The sequence below is a fragment of the Marmota flaviventris genome, chromosome 12 (assembly GCF_047511675.1).
Source record: "Marmota flaviventris isolate mMarFla1 chromosome 12, mMarFla1.hap1, whole genome shotgun sequence".
Taxonomy (NCBI): Eukaryota; Metazoa; Chordata; class Mammalia; order Rodentia; family Sciuridae; genus Marmota; species Marmota flaviventris.
In genome coordinates, this window is record NC_092509.1 from 48,686,459 (window position 1) to 48,711,315 (window position 24,857).

The 24,857-nt window shown below is 44.1% G+C and overlaps 1 protein-coding gene across 3 annotated transcripts in view; it reads left to right on the forward strand.

Moving 5' to 3' along the window:
- The window catches only part of Frmd4a (FERM domain containing 4A), a 288,498-nt gene that overhangs the window by 142,269 nt on the left and 121,372 nt on the right, over positions 1 to 24,857 (forward strand). For all 3 annotated transcript variants that reach the window (XM_071599955.1, XM_027928637.2, XM_071599956.1), the window contains exon 3: positions 15,889 to 15,983. In XM_071599955.1, coding sequence (XP_071456056.1) covers positions 15,889 to 15,983 — 95 coding nt within the window. The remainder of the gene's footprint in view (positions 1 to 15,888; positions 15,984 to 24,857) is intronic.

The window sequence follows — 24,857 nt, forward strand, 5'->3', positions numbered from 1 at the left end:
AATATCACAAGTAAATGTTTTCCCCCACAGTGAAGCACGTGGCTTCACTGAGGAAGTTTCCAGCTTCCTTTAAAACAGATTCTAGCCTGAGTTACATGTTAGAATCAATGGTTCCTGGGCCCACCCAAGACTGGTTAAGTTAGAAACCCTAAGGGACTTGGGTGTCTCTGGCCTGTTTATGTGTGTGTCTTTGGGGCAGGTACAGAGGATTGAATGCAGGGATGGTCCACCGTTGAACTATATCCCACTCCTTTTTATTTTTTATCTTGAGATGGAGTTTTACTCAGTTGCTGAGGCTGACCTCAAACTATCCTCTTGCCTCAGCCTCCCAACTTGCTGGATTGTGCACCACCATGCCTGGCCATCTCTAGCTTTTTAAATGTACCAGATGATCTGAATGCACAGCCAAGCAGAACCTGATCACTAATTGAGGACAATATCCAAGTGGTACTTTTGCACAGAACCCCTACTTCCTCTTCTGGAACCTCAAACTCTGAACAAATCTCAAGGGTCAGTGTCAAGTGCAGTGGACAGGCCTTGACATTGTTGGTTCACCAGGAGGGAATTTCAGCCAAGTGCATAGAGGACAGTGTGAGATGTGTCTTGGAAAAGATGCTGACAGGAAGTACTGAATGTGCACAGAAAATGTGTCCCAAGCCCCCCCTCCCAGCACACCTCACCCACATACACAGGAGCCGGGCAGCTGGGTCCTTTTTCCTAGTCTAATTCAAAACCAGAGCCCACCTCATTCCCATTGGATTGTAAGCCCAGGGCAGGGTTTTTGTTCTTCTTTTGTTGTTTGAGATTTTCCCTCCAGTGTCTAGGAAGGGTCTGGAAGATCATGTGCCAAGAGATTTTTGCTTACCAATTTGGCTAAAAAAAGTCCCAAACTCTTGGACTAGATGGATTCAAATAAAGGTAGGAGTCCACCCAGTGTGATAGACATCTGTCCCCAGTGAGTGCCAGGGTGTCCTTCCACCCAAAGACGGGAAACACAGGATAAGGAAGTTGATAGGAGGTTGGGGTGTGGAGGGGAAATGCAGAGGCAAAGTAGGGAAGGTAACGAACATGAAGAAACAGAGGTGGAGAGCTGAAGGGTGTTTTGCACATCTTGTCTCAGCTGATCTCTACAATGTTGCAAGAAGGTCCTGTTCTATGGGAAAGCAGTAAAAGGTCTGAGACGGGGACTTGGCCTTAATCCCACAAATCCTTTTGAAGCTATGACTCAGGCCAGGTCTCAGATTTTGAAGGTGTCCTGTTTTCTAACAGTGATCCTGGGTTCCCAGGGCTCTGAGTGAAGCCCAGGTCCCCACAGGGCAACCAAGACAGTTGATGGCACCAGAGCAACCTGGAGAAGAGTGTTTGGTCTAAAAGCTCAGCAGGGACTATGGGAATGATGTCACCTTCTCACCTTTCTCTGTGCCTCTCTGTCCAGCCAAGCATCAGATGGAAAGATTGACACTGGTGCAAAGGCCTATATGCAAAGTTTTTAAATCAAAACTTAGGATTCTAAATATGTACATGTGTGCTCACGTGGGCACACACCTACAAATGCACATTCTTACTGTGTGGCCTTGAACATGAATGCACAAGGTCTGACTTCCTGTTCCTTTCAGGGTTCTGCTTTGCTTTTCCTGATAAGAAGAGCAGGCTCTCAAAGTGTCAGACAGCAGTGCTGGGATCACATTGATTTGAAGACTGCAGACTGCTTGTGTGGTTGTGTCACTGTGAGCTCCTCAGGGTCAAGGGTCAAAATTGTATGACCCCTGCCAGCTCCACAGGGGTCATACAAGGTTAAATGAAGGAGTTGAAAGTGGACTATTGCTCCCAGATTTTCTGCCCATCGATCCATAGAATTCTATAGCTACCAGGGTCAAGACAAGAGCCTTGACCTCTGCCCTTGGACCAGGACTATTTTAAAGTCTCACTATGGCTTTGGAGAGACTCTAGAGAAAGACATATTTTCCTTATCCTATTTACCTTCTCATTCTGATGTTACCATCACTCCATGCTAAAGAGGCTGATGGAGAGTCTATGAAAGGCAGCCACACAGACAGCAAAATCTCCCCCGTACTTGTGACCTGGGTCATGGTTTGACCCTTCCTCCTGCAAATGAAAGGAAAGGAGTGAGCAGTGACAGCTCCCTGCCTCAGAGACACTCCTCTGGGCAGCCAAAGACACTTGCTACCACAGGGTCACAGCCTGCGATGATCTCTCTTGAACAAAATGGCATGCTATTATGGTTGTAAAGCCTATTAACTCTACTCCAGAAGGAGAATATAAGGCCTCAAGTGAGTGAGAGCAAGGACCAGCTGACAAAGCACATGATCAAACCCCAGATGAGGTCATTGCCAGGCCCCGGTGCCAGCACAGAAAGGGGTCAGAGGAGCTGATGCATTGCATATGAATTGACTCATTAAGATTCTCTAAGTTAAATGTTTCAGAGGGCCTTGCAGGACCCTGATGTATTTTGATGAAACACTTTGGACAAGAAGAAACAGGCAGGTGACACGAGCAAAGACCGGGATGCACCTTATCCTGCTTCTCCTTCATTTCTACCCTTGTTCCTCCTGCCACGCAGCCTCAGTTTCACTTTGAAGGGTCATGGGGGCCAACAAGATCATGCATAGAAGAGAAGGTTTGGACCTAAACTGTACCCATAACTAGAAGAGTCTTAATTAACAAGTAGAGATTTCTAGCAGTTGAAGATCCTTCTGGAAGGTCTTCTAAGAAAGAGGCCCTAAAAGATTTGGGAGGAACTTGGACTTGGAGGTTAGAACCAGGAGATCACATGAGTCCAGTGAAGGCTCACTGAGATGGGCTTTGATGTAGGAACAGAACTTGGGGGAACACCATTATCAATATGAAGGTGCCTCTTGCAAAACTCCTGTCCCCACCTCCTCATTTATTTGTTCATTCACTGACCCATCCATGCTGTCATTTAAATATTGACGATTTGGGCCAGGCTCTGTGGAAATGAAGATGTATAAGATACTGTTCCGCTCTCCAGAACTCGTCATCCTTGAAAAGAAATAGAGTTATGAACCAAGATGGCAGTGCCTTGGGTTGCATGCCATGGGCGTGACTTCTGCACTTCTCTGAAAGCCTTAGAGCTGCTGGGTGGATTCAAATTGTCACCAAATACAGGGAGCACCATCAAGGCAGCTCTCTCCCCAGAGGCAATGGTACAGGGTCTTGAATCAAGAGTAGTTTGGGCCATAGAGAAAGGAAGGGTGTCAAGATCAAGGGAGCAGCTGTCCAGTGACAGAGTGCAGTCTGGAAGGGCAAGGACCTCAGAAGCGTGTGGGAGCAGTGGGAGCCCCCGATGTCCAGGCCTCACCCTGCCCTCTCCTCGGGTGTGCTTGCAGACCTGCCAAAGTGGAAACATGGCTCAAAGCCATTCCCTGCTTCCTGGCATACTGCACCGGCACCTCCGATCCGTCTCTCAGATCCAGGGGCGCAGGGTTCAGTTCATCTGTGTTGGCTTTTCAAACGTGACTTTTTGAACATTCCTTCTTCTTGCCTTATCGGTTTGCAGGAGGCTGTTTCATTTTGCCTGGATCGGGACTGACTTCGTAATTCTTATGTGGTTTGGCTTCAGAATCAAAACGAAGTGTCAATGCCAAGCTGCCTAATAATGACTGACATGAGCATTTGTTTAAAACCTAATAAAATATTGCCTCCAAATTTTCTGGCCAAATTCACTTATGTAAATATCTAACATCAGGTCTCACCCAGAATATCCTGTCAAGTTTCAGGAGATTTGTTTTAAAACCTGCTCCGAGCTGTGGGAATGGTTTGGAGGGCCTGTGTGCTGGGCTGTTCTTGTTGGCTAATTTCTGTTTTCCCCGGAAACTGTGTTGAAGACATGCTGTCTGATGCCCCTCTGGGCAATTCTTGAGTGTTCTTGTGGGGAAAGTCCTGCCTCTCTTCATGAGTTTCACCTCCTTCTTCTGTCTGCTAATGAAGCTCATGTAACTAGTAGGTTTCCATTCACCAACTCCAACTCTGGACCCAGCAGTGGGAATTACAGTAGTCTCCTTTATCAGTGGGGGAAACGTTCCAAGCTCCCCACGAGGTGCCTGAACCTACCGATTGTGCCAAACTCTACATATGCTCATTATTTTCTGTATACACACACCTATGATGAAGTTTATACATTAGATACAGTAAAAGATTAATTAATAATAAAATAGAACTGTTATAATGACATACTGTAATAAAAGTTACGTGGGTCTTTTGAGTCGAGACAAATATTAATATTTTATTCATATTATTGGCATTAATATTTTATTAATAGAATTCATATTAATATTAATATTCTCAGACCACAGTTGACTGTGCATAACTGAAACCACAAAAAGTAGAACCAACCGTGGGGGAAGAGAGATGATGGCAGTATATCTTAGATGCCGATCCTCTTCAATGGATTCAGTCTTATTGATGCACTTAATCTCCCTAGTTTATACTACTTAAAATTCTGCAGGCCTCCTTGCAACCTTTTGGAAGTAGGTGGGATGTAGTTTTTCCTTGGACCGGCAGCTGTTTGCATCCATGTAATTAGCATATTGGAAGAGAGGGAGTCCCTACGGCCTTCCTTTGCTGCTTGTCTGACTTTCATGAAACTGCTCTCTAGGAATAGATATGTTTCAGCCAAAACCTGGTCTTCACTCCTCAGCCAACTGGGACTTCAGTACCTGTGCTCTTTTTCATTACTCCCTTACCCCCATTAAGACTGTATTTTAATTGTATTAAAAAGCACATCATCAGTAGATCAAAATGTTTCTCTCTTGCATGTCTGCCAGAGCTTTCCACAGGGAGGATCCTGGGGGCGGGCATTTGGGGAACTTCCAAATTAAAATGCTGATAAGCATTGAAAAGCCAGTGCCGTGTCTCCAGACATATAGCTGGAGCCAGAGGGAGATTTCTTTTTCTTCCAGCCAATACATATCATTTTAGCCCTAAAGAAGTAATAAGTCAGAAATGCAAGAGGTGCCTTCCTCTTGTGAATGCAGCAGGTATTACTGAGCAGACACTGGGACTTGAGGTGTGCTATTTAGGACTGAGACAACCCAAGGAAGTTAAATCCAAAGGAAGTCGTCTGCTTTCTGTTCTCCTTACTCTGCAGCATGATTTATTCATGGCTCCTAAGATAAAGGATGACATTTCATTCAGAAGAGAATTTCAATTCTGATCAGAGAAGGTCCTCATCAAAGCAGTGGTGGTGGGGGTGAGTAATTTTATGGGGATTTGGTTACTGGTTGAAGGAGAAAGGGGACCCAATTTTATTGAGCACTTACCATGTACCATATACTTTATAAATGATCACTTATTGAATCCTCACAACACTGGGAAGTAGACATTACTGTCCCATCACTTCTAGGTGAAGAATTTCAAAGCTCTGTGGGCTGATTACAAACTCACTGCCCAGGTTGTATGATAGATTATGATAGAATGCTTCCATTTTATGAGACATCTCAGACCTGTGTTATTTTTAACCCCCTCAGAACATCCAGCTCTCTCTAACCCCAAGGCCAGTTTCTCTTTCCAACATGGCAGCAATGAAGCCACAAGCATTTTTTTTTTCTTTAGTGTTTTTATTAGTGTATTCTAGTTATGGCCAATAGTTTGTTTTGACATAATGGTACATGCATGAAATACAATTTGCTCCATTTCAGTCCCAAGTACTTCCCCTTTCCCTCCCCTCCTTTCTCCCTCTGTTCCCCTTCCTTTACTCTACTGATGTTTGATTTGTTTATTTGTTTTTAAATTGGCACTTTATAAATAACCTAAAGTTGGGATCCACTGTGGCATGTTCATATATATCTCATAATTTCATCAACTTCATTCCTCAGTTCTCTGCTTTCCCCCACCGCTCCTCCCACCCCTCAGTCCCTTACTTCTGCTCCATTTATCTCCCCTCTATTTTTGCGGGATCTACCCACTCCCTATTTTTTCTCATTTTATTCTAACTCCCACATATGGAGAAAACACTCAACCTCTGTCTTTCTGAGTCTTCCTTATTTTGCATAGCATGATGCTCTCCATTTTTATCCTACCGGCAAATGCCATGATTTCATTCTTCTTTATGGCTGAGTGAAACGTCATTGTGTAATTACACCACATTGTCTTCATCCAGTCACCTGTTGATGGGTAGCTGGGTTGGTTCCATAACTTCAAGCCACTTTCTTGGAACACTGGCCACACCCTAGACAAAGGACAGCACATGTCATGGGAACCACCCTTGCCGTCCATCCCATTGGAAAGGTAGCAAACACCCTACCGGACCTGAGAATCACCCCACCCCAACTCTTCTTCTCTGCTGTTCCGGCCCTTTAAAAGTGAACTCCCACAAGTTTCTAGCTGATGACGAAATTGACAATTCAAATGACTGAGCCCCATGTAAGGCTTCCTGACCTCTCTGTGTCCCACAGAGAGCCCTTTCCAAAACTCCAGTTTCTGTGGCTGTTCCTTGCATGGGTGAACAGTGCTCTTCTCTGCTCTTCCCTAATCATCAAGCAAATGGAATAACTCAGTGTGCAGTGTCACAAGGACTTCCATCTTGAATTGGTCCTGTGGCCGTTGGGCCCACTGGAACGGTGACCAATCTGCCAATCTGTTGTTTGATCTTGGAGAATGTCCTTCACCTCCCAGTGAATGAATGGGCAGTTTACATCCAAAAGAGTAAGTTGTTACTCCCTGCAGGACAAGATGGGGTTGAAGTCAAGTATGCAAAGCAGGCATCTTTTTTTAAAGAAAAGAAATGGCAGTGATGGACAAGATGGCATGGGAAATTAAGCTTGGAATCTCAAGTTGAAGCCTAGTTTAGCATCCCCATGTTCACTAGAAATAGATCAGATTTTGGGCTGTGGACCTGGCAGCCCTGTGTCGTTGGGCAGGTTGAGTACTCTGTGGTCCTTTTTGTGTTTCCTCTCCTCACAGCAGAGCTATTGTTTCATTAATGTGGTGGGGGCTGCATTAACAGTCCTAGCGACTTGCCCTGAGCAGGCTGGAGTCTGGGGGTTGTTCTGTTAATCAGGAGGCACAACCTAATGAACACCTGCCCACTCCCAGCATCCCCGGGGGCGACTGAATAAAGCAGACTCCCCAGCCGTCTGGGGAGCACTTGCCTTTCTAGAGATGCAATAATTATGTACGCCTGTCAAAGTCTTCCCGTTGGGCATCTTTCAGATGCATAGATGAGAAAGACTTTCTCCCAGACTGCCATGGCCCCAGCTCTTCAAGAAAGCCAAGACCAGGCTGTACCTTAGAAAAATATGGAAGAAACCACGTGGAAATAAGAGGAAAGGATCAAGGAAATAATGTAAAAAGGGAAGGGAAAGGTGAAACAGCTGGGAAACTTTAAAAGATTGTTCCCAGGGAGTCCCCACCCCTGGGTTGAATGGCAGAGTCCCTTGGAAGAGGAGAGGGATGGACGGAGAGGAAGGAGGCAATTAAAGCAGTCAACTGTGGCTGTTGGGCTGCCTGAGAAGTCAGTACTGAAGAAGGAGGCACAGTTAAGAATGGGGCGCAGACATCCTTTTGGGGGTATGAAAGTAATGGTGCCTGCAGGCACATGATTTGAGACCTGGCGACTCTCCTGAAACACTGAGCATGTGACATCTGGTCCCTTCTATTGGTGTGCGTCACCACCACCGTCTGCCTTGCAATTCTCTGCTTCAGACCCGTGCCCAGAGAGTGTCCAGGTGGCATCCCCTCCTGAGGTCTGCTTCCCTGCTGGGCTGGTCTAACAGTAAACACTCTACTCTTTAGTCTGTCCCAGCTACCAATAAGAAGCCTTTATTATGCACCTACTGTGTGGCAGGTACTGCATTAGCTGTAGAGCTACAAATATTAATAAAATACAGCTCATCATCCTGGGAATTAACTCACAAAATTCTATTGCCTTTTGCAAAAGCAGCTCAGAAAGGCTTGGACGTCGGAGGAGCCTGAGGCTGGCTGGATCTCTACACCAGTGTTCAAAACAAAGCCCCGTTCAGGAGCTCCATTGTTCACCGAGGTGACCGCAGTTCATAACAACGTCCTGCAGACTTGAAAATTGCTAACAGTTGATTTTTAAATTTTCTTGCCATGAAAAAAAAGCATGTGAGGAGATGGATATATTAATTAGCACATGCAATTTTTGTCAATTTTTCTAAAAACATGAATAGGTAAAAATTATTTTAAGTTAAATGCCAGGCTTTGGAGTGAGCTCTAGGCCTTGTAAGCCCTGAGTCCGTTGGGGGTTGAGATCTTGGGCACACTGTTTAGCATGTCTGTGCCCCAGTGTCCTCACCCATAAGCCATTGCAGAGTGGCTCTGAAGACTGAGATGATGTAGGTAAGCTTGTGGGACAGAGCCGGGGGAGATGCCAATGCTCGGTAGCCAGGGCAGTCACCAAGCGGCTCCACCAGAGACCCCAGCAAGTCTAGACTTGAGGTCATTCGTTTTTGCTAGTAGCTGCCTATTTCCTGCCTTGACCCCCTTTTTTCATTCATGCGCTTTTGTTGTTTGTTTTGCCGAGCTGGGGGTGGGACCTAGCACTCTGCCTTGGAGCCACATCCCCAGCCCAGGTCTGAGGCTCTTTTTATCACTTCTTGTGCCCAGGTGACCTACGCCCACCTTGCTGTAGTGGTTGAGACCTGCCACGCATTAGCTGTGAACATTTGGCAAAGGACCTCTCTCTCTCTGGGTCTTGGTTCCCTCCTCTGTTGAAGGGATGCTCCTGGCATCTCCTCCAGAGGATTCCTATTTCTAGCCTGTCAGAGCCGATTCAGGGGAGTCCCAGCGCGGGCTGGACGGCAGGCACTGTGCTTCATGAAGGGCACTGTTATCTTAGCTGCTCTGCTCCCAGCCAGCTTTACTGTGATGATATGCTGCTGTTGGCCCCTAAACTGGAGCTAAAAGATTTGTCCCATGTGCACTAAGGGGTCAGGTTCGGGATGGCGAGAGATAGCTGTGATGGGGAAATACCGCCTCCAGTGGGACCAGCTTGCTGCCTGGTAGAAGTTCTTTGGAATTTCACTACCTGTTCTGAGTGCTCAGGAGCCGAGAAGGGTGCAGGCCCCATGTTCTTCACACCAATCTGCACTTAGAAACTGGTCTCCCTCTGCCCCCTGCCACAGATTCAGGCAAATCAGCCTCTTCTTCTGATCAGCTGAGCACCCTTAGGAGACAAGGGGAGGAGGAGCTGCTAGGACCTGCAGCCCATCCTTCCTGTAGAAATGCACAGAATGGCCTCATGCCTCCCCTCCAGCATGGCCTCCCTCCCCAGGAATAAAGAGCAGCCATGTGCATAGCTAATGTGCCCGCGCTGGGCTCACTGCAAAGCCCCCAGGGTGAGGGTGAGGGGACAAAATGACAGGCAGCCATTCAGCCATCATTTATTCAACACCACCCCCCCACCCGGTTTCCAGGAGCATTCAGCCCAGCCCCTCCCGTCCAGTCTAGGGCAGACTGCCTGTGCTTTCTACCCACCCCTGAACTGCCCATCTCACAGCTGTGGCCACTCCTAAAAGGCAGGAGTGACCCATCCATCCGGTCACAGAGTCCCATGTACAGCAGATGGGTAGGCAGTGCAGGGTACAGAGCACCTGTAGCTGTGCCACCAAGATGAACATGACCTGTCCTCTGTCACCCTAGAAGTCACAGTGCATCTTGCAGTGACAAGGGAATTGTCAAGAACATCCTCAGGTTGGAGGGAGTTAAGAAGGTCAGGCTTCCAACAGCTCTGATTCCTCCCAAAGCACAGATGGGAGCTGTTTGATGGTTACTGTTTGATGTTTTATTTTTGTGTGTGTGTTTTAGTGCAGTTAACTCAGAAGTGGCAATTGCTTTGATTTGGAATATGTATGATGTCACAAGGGAATAGTGACTAACAAGAAGGGGCTCTAGCGGGGGATTGCTCTCACTGAGTGGAACCCCCTGGCCAAGGCTTGGCTCTGAGACCAAGGCTGCCTGCCCTGCCTCCTGCCCAGGGTGGCCTGGGCACTGTCAAGGAAGAGCACCTGTGCCAGGAGGGAGCTTGGAAGTCACCATGTGGCAAACGCCCAGCCAGTACTGAGTCTCCCACTCCTAGTAGCTGTCTGGGAAGAGAGACTTTGGGGTCTCAATCTGAGAATGCGTATGATTTTCCTGTGGCTTCCAGAATAAATAACCCCCAAACTCGGTGGCTGAAAGTATCAGGAAGGTATTCTCTGGCAGTCCTGGAGGCGGCTGGAGAAGGCCCTCATCTCAGGCCTCTTTCAGCTTCCAGCGGCTGCTGGCATGTTCCTCGACCTGTGTCTCCATCTCCCCAGTCTCCACCTCTGTCTTCCTAGGTCTTCTTGGTGTGGCTGCATCGAAAGTCCCTCCGTCAGCCTTTTATAAAAAGACATGTAATGGCACTTAGGGCCCAGCGCTTCTCAGCACTTTGTATGAATCCTTACTCGCTCATTTGTCGGGGTTCACTCATCCTCACAGCCACCCATAGATGTGGGGCATAGTCACTATCACCATTTTGCAGTTCAGGAAACTGAAGCTTGGGAGTTCAGTTACTTACCCTAGATAACTAAGAAAGGCAAGACATGTCAACAGACTGGAGTTAAGAAATCAGGGAGGAATCAGGTGGTTTTCAGGTTTTTAGGATGAGTGAATAAAATCTTTTGAGTGGGCTAGGGAGTTTTTAGGGAAAGAAGTTAAACTTAATAAGAACATAAAGAATAATATTTTAGAATATCTATCCCATTGATTCCAGTTGATCATTTTAAAGATGGGAAAACCGAGGCTCAGAGAGGTTTTATAATTTGTTTGAAATCATCTACCTAGATATACACCTTTCGAGTTTGAAATGGTGGAGTAGTATATGATAGTAAATATATTAAGTGAAGAATTGGGGGGTGCCGGGTGCCACTTCTTTATCCGACACCTGGAGGATCACGGTCACGTAGACAGTACCTGTCACACACAAGTCCGGTGTGGTTTTGAGCATAACAGTTGTCTGTGTCTCACCCAGAAGAAGTAGGCAGGGCCTAAATACTGGAATATGCTAGGTAAGTGCAGTTTCCAGAGGAGCCGTGAGAGGCCTTGGAACTCAGGTCTTGGAGTCAGAACAGCAAAGGCAATCAGCTGCTCTGCCTTCCTCCCTGCATCCTGTGGCAGGAACACAGGTCACCAAGCTCACGGAGCATTGGTAAGGCCATCCTGTTGGCATATTGAAGGGGACATTTGTAAGATTTCATTTGCCAGGAGGAACACAAGCCTAGAAGGACAAAGGCAAAAGAATTTGGGATAGAAAAAGGAAAACAGAGAATCAGTTGAGTCTGAATAACATTGATTAAGGGCTGAGCAAGTCAGTCTGAAACACATGGACCTCACAGGACCAGGACCACGAGGACCAGAGGAGGCTGTTTCCAATGTACTCACGACATGCAGGGCTTGCTGTGCTCACGGGGGTGGTTAGGCCTCTGCCCAGTGTGTCCTGCACAACTCAATGGGGCTACAGGCTGCCTTTTTCTGGCCTCGCTCCCAGCCTGAATCCTGCAAAGCCCCACAAATGTTTATAGGACCAGTAATTAGCAATTATAATCAGCAGGATTCTGTAAACATCCCTTCAAAGTACATAATAGCAGAGAGCTTTCTGCCTACCCGGCAACTTGCTCTAAATGAGTTCAAGGAACTTTCGGAAAGATGTAGTTCATTAATCACCATCATGTCAAGGTGGTACATCGTCTCTTGCAAGATCAGGAAATCAAGATGCTGATGTTCAAGAGGTTTAACCAGCCTTACAGAGACTGAGAGATTCAGCTCCTGAGTCAATCAGGATGGGCGAGGTCATGCTGCAATGACAAATGACCCCTGAAGTCTCTTCGGCTTGAAGAGTAAGTTTGCTTCCCACACTACTCGCCCCTCCGGTGTCCGGCGGGGGCACCCTTACTCTCACTCGTGGGAGCATCCGCCATCTGGATTGCTGCCAGTCACTATAGGAAATAGCACGTGGCTTTTACCAGGAGTAAAAATCTGGGAGTTGTAACCTCCACTTCCCTGCCTTAATTTCTCCATCTATAAATTATGGGTGACAAAGGTAGATTTTTCTTCCTTAAGAGTGTTACATCTGATCTATAATAACTGTTGAGCACAGTAATGAGACTGGCCTTTTTAAATTTTTTAAACAAAAGATACCCATCCAAATACCAACCACATAGGTAAAACCCTTGAAAAGGAGTTCATTTGAAAGCATGAAGTTTATCCGCGATGCCACTACAGCCCAGAGTCCTACAGTCGCCTTCCATTTATAAGTCACCAGAAAAGCTCTTTTTTTTTTTTTAGAAGTTTCAATATAAAAAGGATTGTGGCCACAAGCAAAAGCAGAAGGACATGTCACCATGCAGAGGCCACAAGTCAGTCTTCATAAGGCTCCCAAGATGGCATTCATCCCTCTAGTGACTTCTTCAGTGTCTTGAGTCATTTCTTTTAACTTTGTAGGCTCAGAAATCTGACTTCCACACTCCCAGGGCAAGACTCCCATTAACCAAATGTATAAATTCATGATATCAATGTATTGGTTTCAACTGAGAAGTATCACCTTCACCCAGACAGGACCCTCCGGGAACATGATTCTTGACCTCTCACCCAGGAAGTAGTGAGGTCAGCAGGATGGCAGAGGGAACTTACCCATGTGGGTTTTGAGGCCAGCCAGAGCTTGGTTTCTGATTATTTTCTATCTTTTTCTGAGGGATTGGGCAGGAGGAGGTAAAATATGCATAATAAAATTTACCATTTTTACCCCTTTTCAAGTATGCAATTCAGGGGCATTGAATACATTCATAATGTTATGTAATAATAAGCAGTATTTCCAAAATTTTTTGTCATGTCAAACAGAAATTCTGCAACCATTAAGCAATAACTCCTCATCCTCTCCTCCACCAGCCCCAGGTAACCTCTGTGAAATTGCCTATTTTAGTTACTTCCTATAAGTGGAATGAGACAATATACAATCTTTGTCTTTTTGTATTTGTCTCTGTCCCTTAGCATAATATTGTCTGGGTTCATCCATGTTGTCACATGGGTCAGGATTTTATTCCTTTTTGAGGCTAAATAATATTCCATTGTGTATACCCAGACCTTGTTCTAAATTTGGGCTTTGCTGCAAGACTGAGGGTAGCCTGCTGATGTCTCCCACTCTCAGAGTCTTGATGGGCAAAGGATGATAACCTGTATGTTAGATAGTGATGAGCTCAGACAAGGGGTTCTCGGCATCACATCCAGGATGTAGTAATGCCTCAGTGAGTCCCTTGGAAGGCACAAAATTAGCAACAGGATAGCTAAGTGTAACAGGATCTGCTGAAATAGCCCCGTGTCTCCATTTTTGCCATTAAGAGACTTTGTCTGAATAAGGGACCCAAGTACTCAATGCCTGTTGCCTAAGGTCCGGTTTCTGGGTTCATCTCCTCTGCTTCCCAAACTGCCCCTCTCATCCCAAAGAGAAAGAAATCGTATTTCTGTCATTTCCAAGATTGGGCTGGATCTCTCACCACAATCTGCAAGAACCCACAAAAATTTACTCTGTAGTCACACCTCATTTTATAATATGAGGTCACCCCAGCATGTTCACCCACTCCTCCTCTAATCCCGTTCACTAAACTTGACTCCAGGTGACTTTTGACATTTGCAAAACAGCAAATCCATTTAAGTGCAGGATAATTTATCACCAATGAAGATACTGTGTGATGCATGCTTGAATGACAAACCCAAAAGATTATAAAAAGTGTTTTAAGAAAGAGCAGCCACCATGCACATGCTGTGACTCCCCTGAAAGGGATGGCAATGACTTGGACAGATAAATTGTAGTACATTGCAATTTTTAATTAATTAATTAACTTATGTTAATTAGGTATATATGACAGCAGAATGCATTTTGATTCATTGCACACAATTGCAGCAAGACCTTTCATTTCTCTGGCTGACCACGAGGTAGCGTCATACCGCATGTGCAGTCATACATGTACCTAGGGTAATGATGTCCATCTGGTTCCACCATTTTAAAAGCAGCCACACTGCCCCAGTTACTGGGCATTGAGCCCAGGGGTGCTCAACCACTGAGCCACATTCCTAGCCCTTTTTAATTTTTATTTCGAGACAGGAACTTGATAAATTGCTTAGGGTCTCGCTAAGTTGCTGAAGCTGGCTTTGAACTTGCAATCTTGCTGCCTCGGTCCCCTGAGCTGCTGGGATTACAGACGTGTGCCACCAAGCCTGGCTCACAACTGAAATATTTTTTTTTAAGATAGAGTGAGAGAGAGAGAGTGAGAGAGAAAATTTTTTAATATTTATTTATTTATTTTTTTTTAGTTTTTGGCGGACACAACATCTTTGTTTGTATGTGGTGCTGAGAATCGAACCTGGGCCGCACGCATGCCAGGCGAGCGCGCTACCCCTTGAGCCACATCCCCTGCCCCCAACTGAAATATTAAATGCCTTGAAAATGGGCAACCAAACACCTTCTGGGGGCAAACAATGTTGGCAGCAGAGTCAGCAGCAGCCCACAGCACGTTTGTTGGAAGCTTCAAGAGTTCCCATTTTCATTTACTTTGTAATCCATCAGTGATGTTCTGAGATGTGCCATGCATGTCCCTCTGTATTCCCCCAGGGGAGGATTTTTTCTATAAATAAAGGAGTGCCTGACATAAAACCTTAAATTCCCTATTGGTTCAGAGGTTGCTCTTTCACCTTTTCAAAATGGAGAGGGAACAGAAGTTAACGGGTGTTGGTTTATCAGGATGGATTCTCCTGCTGATTTCTGTCTTCTAGGAAGGAAGTACCACCAGAGCTTCAAACCCACACTGGTCAGTTCAATGGTTTTCACTGGCAAACCGATGGCCATTGAGGCTGGTGGAGGAAGGCAGCAAAGAGACAAACATCCTGACTTGATCTCTGGGGGCCATTTTCTCCGTGTGCAATGGATGATGTCACAGGCTGTGATGAGGATTGAAGCCACTGGTAGTTCTACAGTGCTTAGAATAGTGCCTGCCACCTAGCAAGTACTGACAGTCTGACTTAGGATGACTCAACCTGTGATTCGGGGACTTCACAATGGTACAAAAGCAATATGCATTCAGCAGAAACCACACTTTGAATTTTGAATTTGGATCTTTTTCCCCAGGCTGGTGAAATGAGGTCCTCTCTCAGGTCACTGGGCAGTGGCAGCTCCCAGTCAGCCACATGATCATGGGGGGAACAATCTCCAGCACTCACAGTGCACTGTGTTGCAGAGTTCTGATGCTTAATAGGGTAGGGGTTGTAAATATATTTCTGACTTAATATTTTCAACTTATGAGTAACCTCACCGTAAGTACAGGGGCATCTGTAGATAAATATTTGTTAAATAGGATACTTTTTTCTAATAAAGCATCTTTCTGCCAGTTCAGCATAAAATGTGGGAAAGGGGGCTGGGGATGTGGCTCAAGCGGTAGTGCGTTCACCTGGCATGTGCAGGGCGCTGGGTTCGATCCTCAGCACCACATACAAACAAAGATGTTGTGTCCACCGAAAACTAAAAAATAAATATTAAAATTCTCTCTCTCTCTCTCTCTGTTTAAAAAAAAAAAAAATGTGTCACCAGGTTTGACAGTCCAGCCAAAGCACAATTGCCATTCGTCAATAGCACAAAACTACTAGGAAACAAGACATTATCTCCATCTCATGAGGACCCTTCATTTAGCTGTCTGCTCAACAGAATCCTCACTGTCTATTCCTTTGGGTTTTGTAAAGATCATTCACACTTATTTACAGGGCTCGAGCTTTGAGACATTCTGTTGAAAATGAATGTTAGAAATCTGAGGTTGCATGTTTCAGGAAAAGTCATCTCGTCCTGGGTCACTTAACCCTTTTCCTTTTGTATTCTCCCCCCAGCCCAAGCTTTTGGCCAAGGAGCTTCTTGACCTCGTGGCATCTCACTTCAACCTGAAGGAGAAGGAATACTTTGGAATAGCATTCACGGATGAGACGTAAGTGCTGCCCTGAGCCCCCCAACCCCCGACAATCCTCATCACAGGGGCAGAACCTGACATTGCCAGCCCCAGCGGTGAGCAGTGAAATCAGAGGCAAGTGAAATCAGAGGCAAGATGCTTGGGTCCTGTGGTCTGGGGTCAATCCAAGTTCATCATCTGAATTTCAAAAGCCTTGTGATCATGCCTGGAACAGTCAAGGAATATAATTAGGGTGGTGCCAATATTACCAAGTTATTAGGTAAACTCGCTCTTAAAATCAAGAAGGTTTGTGTTCAGACCAAAATGTTTACTTTAAAAAAAAAAGCTTACTTTTAAAAAAGTATATCTGTATGGTTTTGGTTTTCTTGAAAGTTAAGTGAAAACTTCTGGAAATTAAACATTTCTCTCTTGTATTGGAATAACAATAACAGGAAGTAAATATGATGATAAATTCAAAAGGAAGAATATCTGAGCAGTTTCACTGAGCTGAAACGGAATATAAAAATTAAAAATTCAGATCACTCACATCTGGTGAAAAGTAGATTTGCTTTCAACAGTCTTTCAGCTCCGTGAAGTGGTGTTTTGCAATCTAAGGAAGGAATATCTTTACTAAAATTTCAATTTTCTTCTCAGTGTACTGTTTAAAGAGTGCAGTGGATACCTGCCTGAATTCCCACACAAAAAATGTTATTTTTATTCTATGCAGGTGTTTCATAGTTCTCTTTCCTCTGTGTGTATCCAAGTATACATACATGCACACTCCTCTGCATCTTTAAATTATGAAGCTGATTCCCTACAATGCCCAGATCAGGGTTAGGATAGAGGCTGGACAAGACCTTACAGGGGCCTAGGCCCCAGGGAACGAGTCAGGAAGGAAGGTAGCCCTGGTCTAGAGGGATTGCCCTGGCCAAGTAAGTGCAGCTGTGAGAAGGCAGGGCCTGTGCAAAAGAGCAGCCAGCAGGTAATTAAAAAAAGGAAAAAGAAAAAACCCTAGAATATATGCTTTTAAGCAACTATACCTCTAAAACAATTACTTTCACAAATGCACATGTTTTCTCCCTTTTCTCTTGAGAATCACGTTAAGCCCCTTAAATTGCTTTTCATACTGTTCACTGATTAGAAGGAAATCCTAAATTTCAATTAATCATATCCTCATTGTTCCCGCTTCCCAAGTAAGTTTACTCAACTCAGAGATTGCATGAACTCTAGACATGTCCCAATCAGACTAACCTTTTGAGTCAACAAGAATCAAAGAATGAGCATGTGCTCCTGGCCAAAGAGTTAGAAGCGGTCAGTTGAATGTTTCAGACCACTGCTTCAATAGCATCAGCCGGAAGGTGGAATGTCACTCTTCTTTCTCCCGGAAGAGAAGAGAGCACAAAGAAAAGTCTTGTACTCCCTCTAGTGCATAGCTGGCAGAGGGTGGAAACCGTCCTTCCGGAGAGTCTAGAGAAGATGCAGCCACCTCCATCCCATCCCGCCAGATCTGAGTGGGCCACTTGAGCAATGGCAAGAGTGGCCGCAGGCAGCCCACAGGGGATCAGCGGGAAATAGGTGGAGCTGGCAGATGGTTCCTGAACAGGAACTAGCAGAGTCACCTGACGCACTGGAGGAGAAAGGGCAAGTGTCAAGAAGCCCAGAGGAAATGAAGAGGCAGCACCTCTGAGGGGCTGGCACAGGGAGACAGAACCCATGGTTCCGGGGGACAGCCCTGACTCAAGCACAGTCCATCATGCCTGACAATGCCTCGGCCCACACACACCTCTGGGGCCTCTTTGTTGATGTGAACTTTTCCCCTTTTCCTGGTAGGAAAGAGAAGAACAAGAGCTGCCCCCACAAAATTGTGCCTGTGCGTGTGACCTGGTCTGGGCTGGCAATGCCAAGAGAGTATGTCCCCAGCCCGACCTCCACGTGCCACGCAAGGCTAACATGAGATCTTTTAATGCTGTTTCAGACTGTGCATGTGGACCATGAGGTGTGTATGCGTGTGTGTGCGTGTGTGATTTATGAGCAGACTACACTCTGTTTCATAATAAAATGCAGCAGAAGTGTGGCCCTTTGTGACAGCTGTGGTGTGCCACATGTATTTGCTATGTTCCTGTGCAAATCAAGCAAGGTTAACACTTGGAAAGTGCTTGCAAACTGTAAAATACTGAACAAATGCAACATTTTCATTCCTCAGAGTAGGATTTCTAGCGGACTATGTGACTCCTTGGCCAAATACTGTCAGTGATTCTTTCTATATTAACTGCTCTTGATGACGTTTTATGGAATCTGGATGGGACCTGAGGAAAGATGCATAAAACAGAACACAGACAGGAAATTGGAAGTTCCTTTAAGCTTCTCTCACCCCACAAGTTATATTCATTAATGAAGTGTCTGAGTATATGGTGAAAGAGTTTATACCCATAAATGTTTAATAATGTTAGGAATCAGCAATTTTGCAGCTAGCTCTTCCTTCTCTTTTTTATTATGATTTTGTATTTTTTACTTTGAAATAATTAGTATTATAGAAGAGTTGCAAAATATAGTACAGGACATTCCTGTGTACCCTCTACCCACTTTTCCTGTGTGTTGGCATCTTATCAATCATGTTACTTGTTTAACCTATCAAAAGCTAAGGAATTAACATATTGTTAATAAAACACAGATATTCAGATTTACCAGTTTTTCCATGAATTTCTTTTATTGTTCTAGGATTTAATTGCATTTAGCCTCCTTTTATTTTTATTAACTCTGTCCCAATAAACAGAGGTTCTGGTGGTCATCTGTTGATGATCTGAGCTGTGATGATGTACACACAGGACATTGGGCAGCCTTTAAAGCATTCTGAAACAAAGGGCCTGGTACAACTGTTGATGGGATTGTAAATTAGTATAAACACTGTGGAAATCAGTGTGGATTTTTCTCAAAAGACTACACATGGAAACACCATATGATCCAGGTATATCACTTCTCAATATTTACCCTGAAAAATTAAGGTCATCTTACTACCGTGATATGTGCATACCCATGTTTATAGCAGCACAATCCATAATAGCCAAACTATGGAACCAGCCTAGGTGTCCATCAGTGGATCAATGGATAAAGAAAATGTGGTATATATACACAATGGAGTTTTATTCTGCCACAAAGAAAAATGAAATTATGTTATTTGCAGGAAAATAGATGGAACTGGGGATCATTATGATAAGTAAGTCAAATTCCTAAGGTTGAGGGTCATATGTTTTCTCATCTATGCAGAAACTAGACAGGAAACAGGTAAAGAAAGGTGGAGGAAGATCTCATGAAAGTCAAAGGGAGATGAGTAGAGGAAAGAGACCAGGAGATAGGAGATGGTGAGGGAAAGGGAAAGTGCTGGGGAGTAACACTGGCCAAATTCTATTGTGATATTGTGAATTGTGGGTATGGATAAATACAGGACAGCAAATCCCATCAGTATATACAACTATAATGCACAATTAAAAAATGTGGGAAAAACAAAAACAAAGAGCTCTGTATTAAATCAGTCTTAAAATACTTATTTATATATTGCTTGAGTCATGGTTCTCAACCTTGGCAACACATGGGGATCACCTAGGACTTTTGACAATACACCAGTTCCTGGAACTAGCCCCAGCCATTCTGATATAATGGGTCTGGGCCTGGCCTGAGTGTTGTTTCTAATGTGCAGCCAAACTTAAAACCCCTATTCTAAAGAGAGAGTCTACTTCCTCCTCTGCCTTCATCCAGATCCAAGAAGAGAAGATGATTCTACTAAAACTTTGAATCCTGGGGGCCAATATCCTAGGGGCCTGCAAAGTTGTAGACCATCTCCCTTCTAAGGCTCCATTCCTAAAGGTTTGAGAACCAGCTCTAATGTTCAGATTCCGCGTTCCCATGCATACAAACAGCGTAACTGAGATTTTCATTGATCAAACATAGCTGTGCACCATTTAGAGAAAGTCATTTTTACATTTTATTTATGAAGTATACCCATTGCTGCTTTAACACTCATGTTTTATTTATTTATTTAGAAATTGCCTTGTGACAGACTTCATAACTAAAATGACTCTTAGAGTAGTTAGCAGAAATACTCAAACACACCCCAAGTTGAAATACTGATTGCCATAATATGTTTTAATTTAATCTCCAGTCATAAATTCCTGAATTACTCATTTAATGTGATAAGTATCTATGAAAAAAAAAAACCAAAAACACTTTAAGAGGTATTTAGAAATTTGAGGGGGAAAGAGAAAAACTTGGTTAGCTATTATTGTATATCTTAAAAGCCAAGTACAGTTAGAATACATTTTCACATGCCAATTAAGAAAATGAATAGTTCCTAACCTACTATTTCATCATAGATCCCTTTGAAATTTGTTAAGAAGTTACATTCTTTCTCTCCCACAAAAGTTTATGCATGAAATTTTGGCTTAAATTTTAAGAAGGGTCACAGACACCCTGAAGCCAGGAGCCTAGTTTAAGAACCTCTAAGGAAATCAATTCATGATTTTTTTTTTTTTTTTTTGCATCTTATGTCTCAGTTAATGGAATCACCTGATTGGTACTGTTTGGGGAGTCAGATTTCCCCAGATATCAAGATCTAAAATGAACCAACTTGTTGGAAATGCGTCTGTAGACCAATGCCGGGAATGCCAGTTCCTGGGGGCGTGCCTATTGTGCATTGCCCTTACATCTTTGTCTCTACTTAAATGGAACCATGATTGGCATTGCCCAGGGTATCCACAAAGGTTCTAGTTGATGAGTATTCCTGGCCACAAGCTTATCTACAATTTAAAAATAAAGTACAAAAGCAATTTTCCAATTGTGGAAGACAGAATGAGCAGCAGCGTCTCTGGGAATGTAATTTATTTAGAAATGGGTTTGAGGTTTCCATTCATTAACTCCTGTGTGGGAGACAGGAGGCAGTCAATGGCTGCAGCCTCCGTGCCTGGGTTGCAGTACTACTCCGGGAACTTGACATTCAGCATTCATGACTACCTCCGAGAACAGCGCTGAGCTGTCAGATACTACAGCAAACAGCAGCAACATGTATTTTGTAATCAGAGAAGTACCTGAGCGTGAGTGAGTCTTTCTGTTTATACCCAAGAAAAATAAAGAACAATGGTCAATCTGAGAAGGGCTCAAGGACCCCAGCTTTCTCCTCATTTTTTTTTTTCTCAGTAAGGATGATATTGAGTAGCCCGTGGCCTGGGCCTGGTAAGCCTAGAGTTCTTCATATGCAACCATTTCTTCAGGGCAAAAGCAGTGTCTATACCTGGTGGCAGTCACTGAACCTATAAGAATATGGATCTGTGGGGCATAATGTAAAGCTGAAGCATTTCATCTTCTTTTTTAAAAAATATTTATTTTTTTAGTTGTAGCTGGACACAATATCTTTAATTAATTAATTTATTTTTATGTGGTGCTGAGGATCGAACCCAGGGCCTCACCCGTGCTAGGGAAGCACTCTACCACTGAACCACAATCCCAGCCCTGCATTCGAGTTCTTAACATGTAATTTGTTTAACTTTCACTATTACCCACTGGAGAGACAGATGTAACTGGCCTTTGTTGAGCCTGTTTGTAGTTTAAGAGGTAATTAATAAGACACAGTGTAAGAAATGTTATAGAGAACATTTAAAACAGCCTTAAGACAACATAATGAAGCCAACAATTCCTCAATAAATAAAAAAATTATACCAGAAATTCCAATTAAACCAGGAGTCCGTGATTTAGTAATCTGGTCTCCCCAGAACACATTCTACTTTGATATTCCTCTGTTATTTGAGGGTTTCTAGCTAAATTGGTATCCCTGGGCTGTCCTTAATGACATAAATAGCTAAACATTCTTGCATTTGAGGGGCGCCCCCCCACACCTCCATCCAGTGTCATTGTTAAGAATTTCACATCCTTGCTTTGGCTTTCTGTAAAAGCTCATTCTACATGAAATAACCTTTCTACAGTAAAAAGTGCACAGTAGCATTCTCCCCCCAGGTCCTGAGAAGGGATTGGTGCAGATAGACTTATCACGCACCTCCACCCTCCAGAAACTCTATAAACACAGCTCCCGGAGGCCATCTTTATTGAAGGTGTCAGCACTTGACCTAAAAATCTATTTGTATTATAGGTAGTAGCTAAAAGCAATCTGCTAAATAAATGCGTCCAATTTCTATTGCCCGGAAGCAATTGCATATTTATTACTGACCCAATAGTTTGACTTACGATAGCCATAACTAAATGAACAATATCTTGATCACTTTGAAGATCGTTATCAATGAGGTGATAACAAAAATGCTTTGAGCATCTGCTGGGGCACCTTTTATATTTTATTTTTTTTGTTTTGTTTTGTTATTGGCAAAGACACTAATGTGCATTCTCAAATGAAAAAATCAATGGGAATCATGAAAACCAAGCCTTCCAGAGTCTCTTAGTTAAATTGGGCAAAGGAAGTGCCTCTTCGCCTCTTTGTTCTTCATCCCAGCCTAACTCAAAGGGAAACAAATGGGGATTTGAAGGGAGCCCTAGATATCGGACTGGAAGCTGTTCAATAGGACAGAAAAAGCCCTCTCTAGGGAGGAAACAGCAGCCCTCCACAGTGTAGGAATTGAGACTTCATACCCAATAGAATGAGCAGAAAACAGTATTTTAACAAGTCTGACTGCCGTCAAAACCAGTGGCCCCAGAATTGTGGTCTCTACATTACTTTCTAACACATCTTTTAGCTTTTTCCAAATAGTGGACAATCACCCTAAAAGGGCCTTAGATGAGTCCACTTGTCCCTCAGTCTTTCCCTTTGTCATAATAAATAGCTAAACATTGTTAGCTATTTATTCATCAGAGAGACTTTTACAGACTTTCCAGAGGGGCCGACTTCCTTCCTCCCGAGCTCCAAAGATGGGTATTGAGGAAGTGGCCTCTCCATCTGCTACCTGAGCTGGGAAGGTGCTCACAGAATTGAGGTTGGAGAGTTGAAATAGTGGAAGTGGAGAAAGGAAGTCATTTGGGGCGGGGGGAGAGAAATGCCTTTATTTTTTTATTTTTTTATGTGGTGCTGAGAATCAAACCCGGGTCCCTCCTGTGCTAAGCCGGTGCTCTACCACTAAGCCACAATCCCAGCCCAAAGGGAAGGTCATTTTTTTATTGGTGTATCACAATCAATCATTCATATCAATGGGGATTCATTGTTAAATATCAAACATGCACACAACACAATTTGGTCAAGTTTTTTCCTCAGATATTAACTGTTCACTTTAGGGTGATTTCCACTCCTTTGTTCTCTTTGTTTTGTATCCTTTTGTGTGTGTGTGTGTGTGTGTGTGTGTGTGTGTTAGTTTCTGGTCATTTAATTGCTTCATAAATTCTAAACCAATACACAGCCAGGAACAAAGGAATTTTCAGTAAATAAATTCATTGCTAAAAAAAAGTGGATCTTTTCAAGAGTTTAATGTGGGGAATAAAATCTTAGCAGGGGAATCTGTTAACACAGATGAAGGACGAGCAGTGAGCAAAACCAACAGGAAGGTATCCAATGACACCTGGGTCTCTGGTTCCTCAGGCAACACATCCCCACCTTGAGGTTCTTTGCCTTGTGAATGGCAGTCCCCAGACATCCCTGTCTAGTCCCTGGCAACTTATGTAGTCAGTCATGTGCTGTGGGTGTGCTGAGGATTTCCCAAGCCTGGACCATTGGCTGGTCTCAGATGCGTGTGTGGAACTTTCTGCCCCAAGTCTTCCTTCTGCCTTGAGTTGTGCACTAGAGAAAAGTCACTGTGCTTCTGTATCATTCTAGTCTATGGGTGAGTCCAAGATTTCCCTTGTGAGGCTCATGCAAAGGCTATTCCTACTAGACCCTCCAACAAGGAATCTGTGCTAATATAAATGATATCATGCAAAAGAAAGAAAGAAAGAAATCTGTGAGATGACACAGACATTGAAGGGATTGTTCTTGTAGGGAGTCCTTCAGTTAATGAGCAAATACATCTTTAGAAACCTGAATATTCACCAGGCACTGTGCTAGGTTTTGGGTGAGGGTTTCTTTCTTTCTTCTTTTTTTCTTTTAAATGGGAACACTTAGAACCTAGTTGGAGAGTCAAGTTGTATTTTTCAGCATGACTAATTATACAAGAGTAAGCTGAAAGCCTTGTAGATGACACAAACCAAAAGCTCTGGAGAAGTTTAAAAAGAACCTGGGCTTAGGCAACGTGTTAATCAGCTTTCTGTCACTGTGTCAAAGACAATATAAAAGGAGGGAAGGCTTATTTTGGCTCACAGGTTCAGAGGTTTTGGTCCATGGTTGTTGGACTCTGCTGCCTTGGGCCTGTGGTGAGGCCGAACATCGGGGTTCAGGGAGCATATGATACAGCACAGCTGCTCACCTCATGGGGGCAGAGGAAAGCCAAGAAAGAGAGGAAAGAACAGGGGTCAGAGGATCCCCCTCCACAACACTCCCTCAGGACCTAACTTCCTTCCCCTAAGCCCCTCCTCTTAAAGGTTCCACTACCTCCCAAATGACCTCTCCAGGTGACCACACCTGTAGAGCATGAGACTTTGGGCGGCATTTAAGATCCAAACCATAGCAGACAATCAACGAAGTCTTCACTTCACTGAACTCGGGCTTGAATTGTGGTTAACGTGGATTTAAGAGGATGAAGGGAGAGCCTCCAGCTCCAGTCAGGAGAAGCAACTGGCCTCAAATACACCCATGGCCACTCACCAGAGGCTCAGCCACAGAGAAAAGACTCTGAGAGTTTGGGGGACATTTTCAGAGACAGGAAGTGAGTGGCTGTAGCTTCTCATCCTCAGATAATTTTCCTGACACCTTCCAGTTGATCAGACATGCACTTGACCTTCTGAGATAGGTCTCCTGACATTTTTCAGATGTAAAAATTATGTTAGGAAAATAAATGT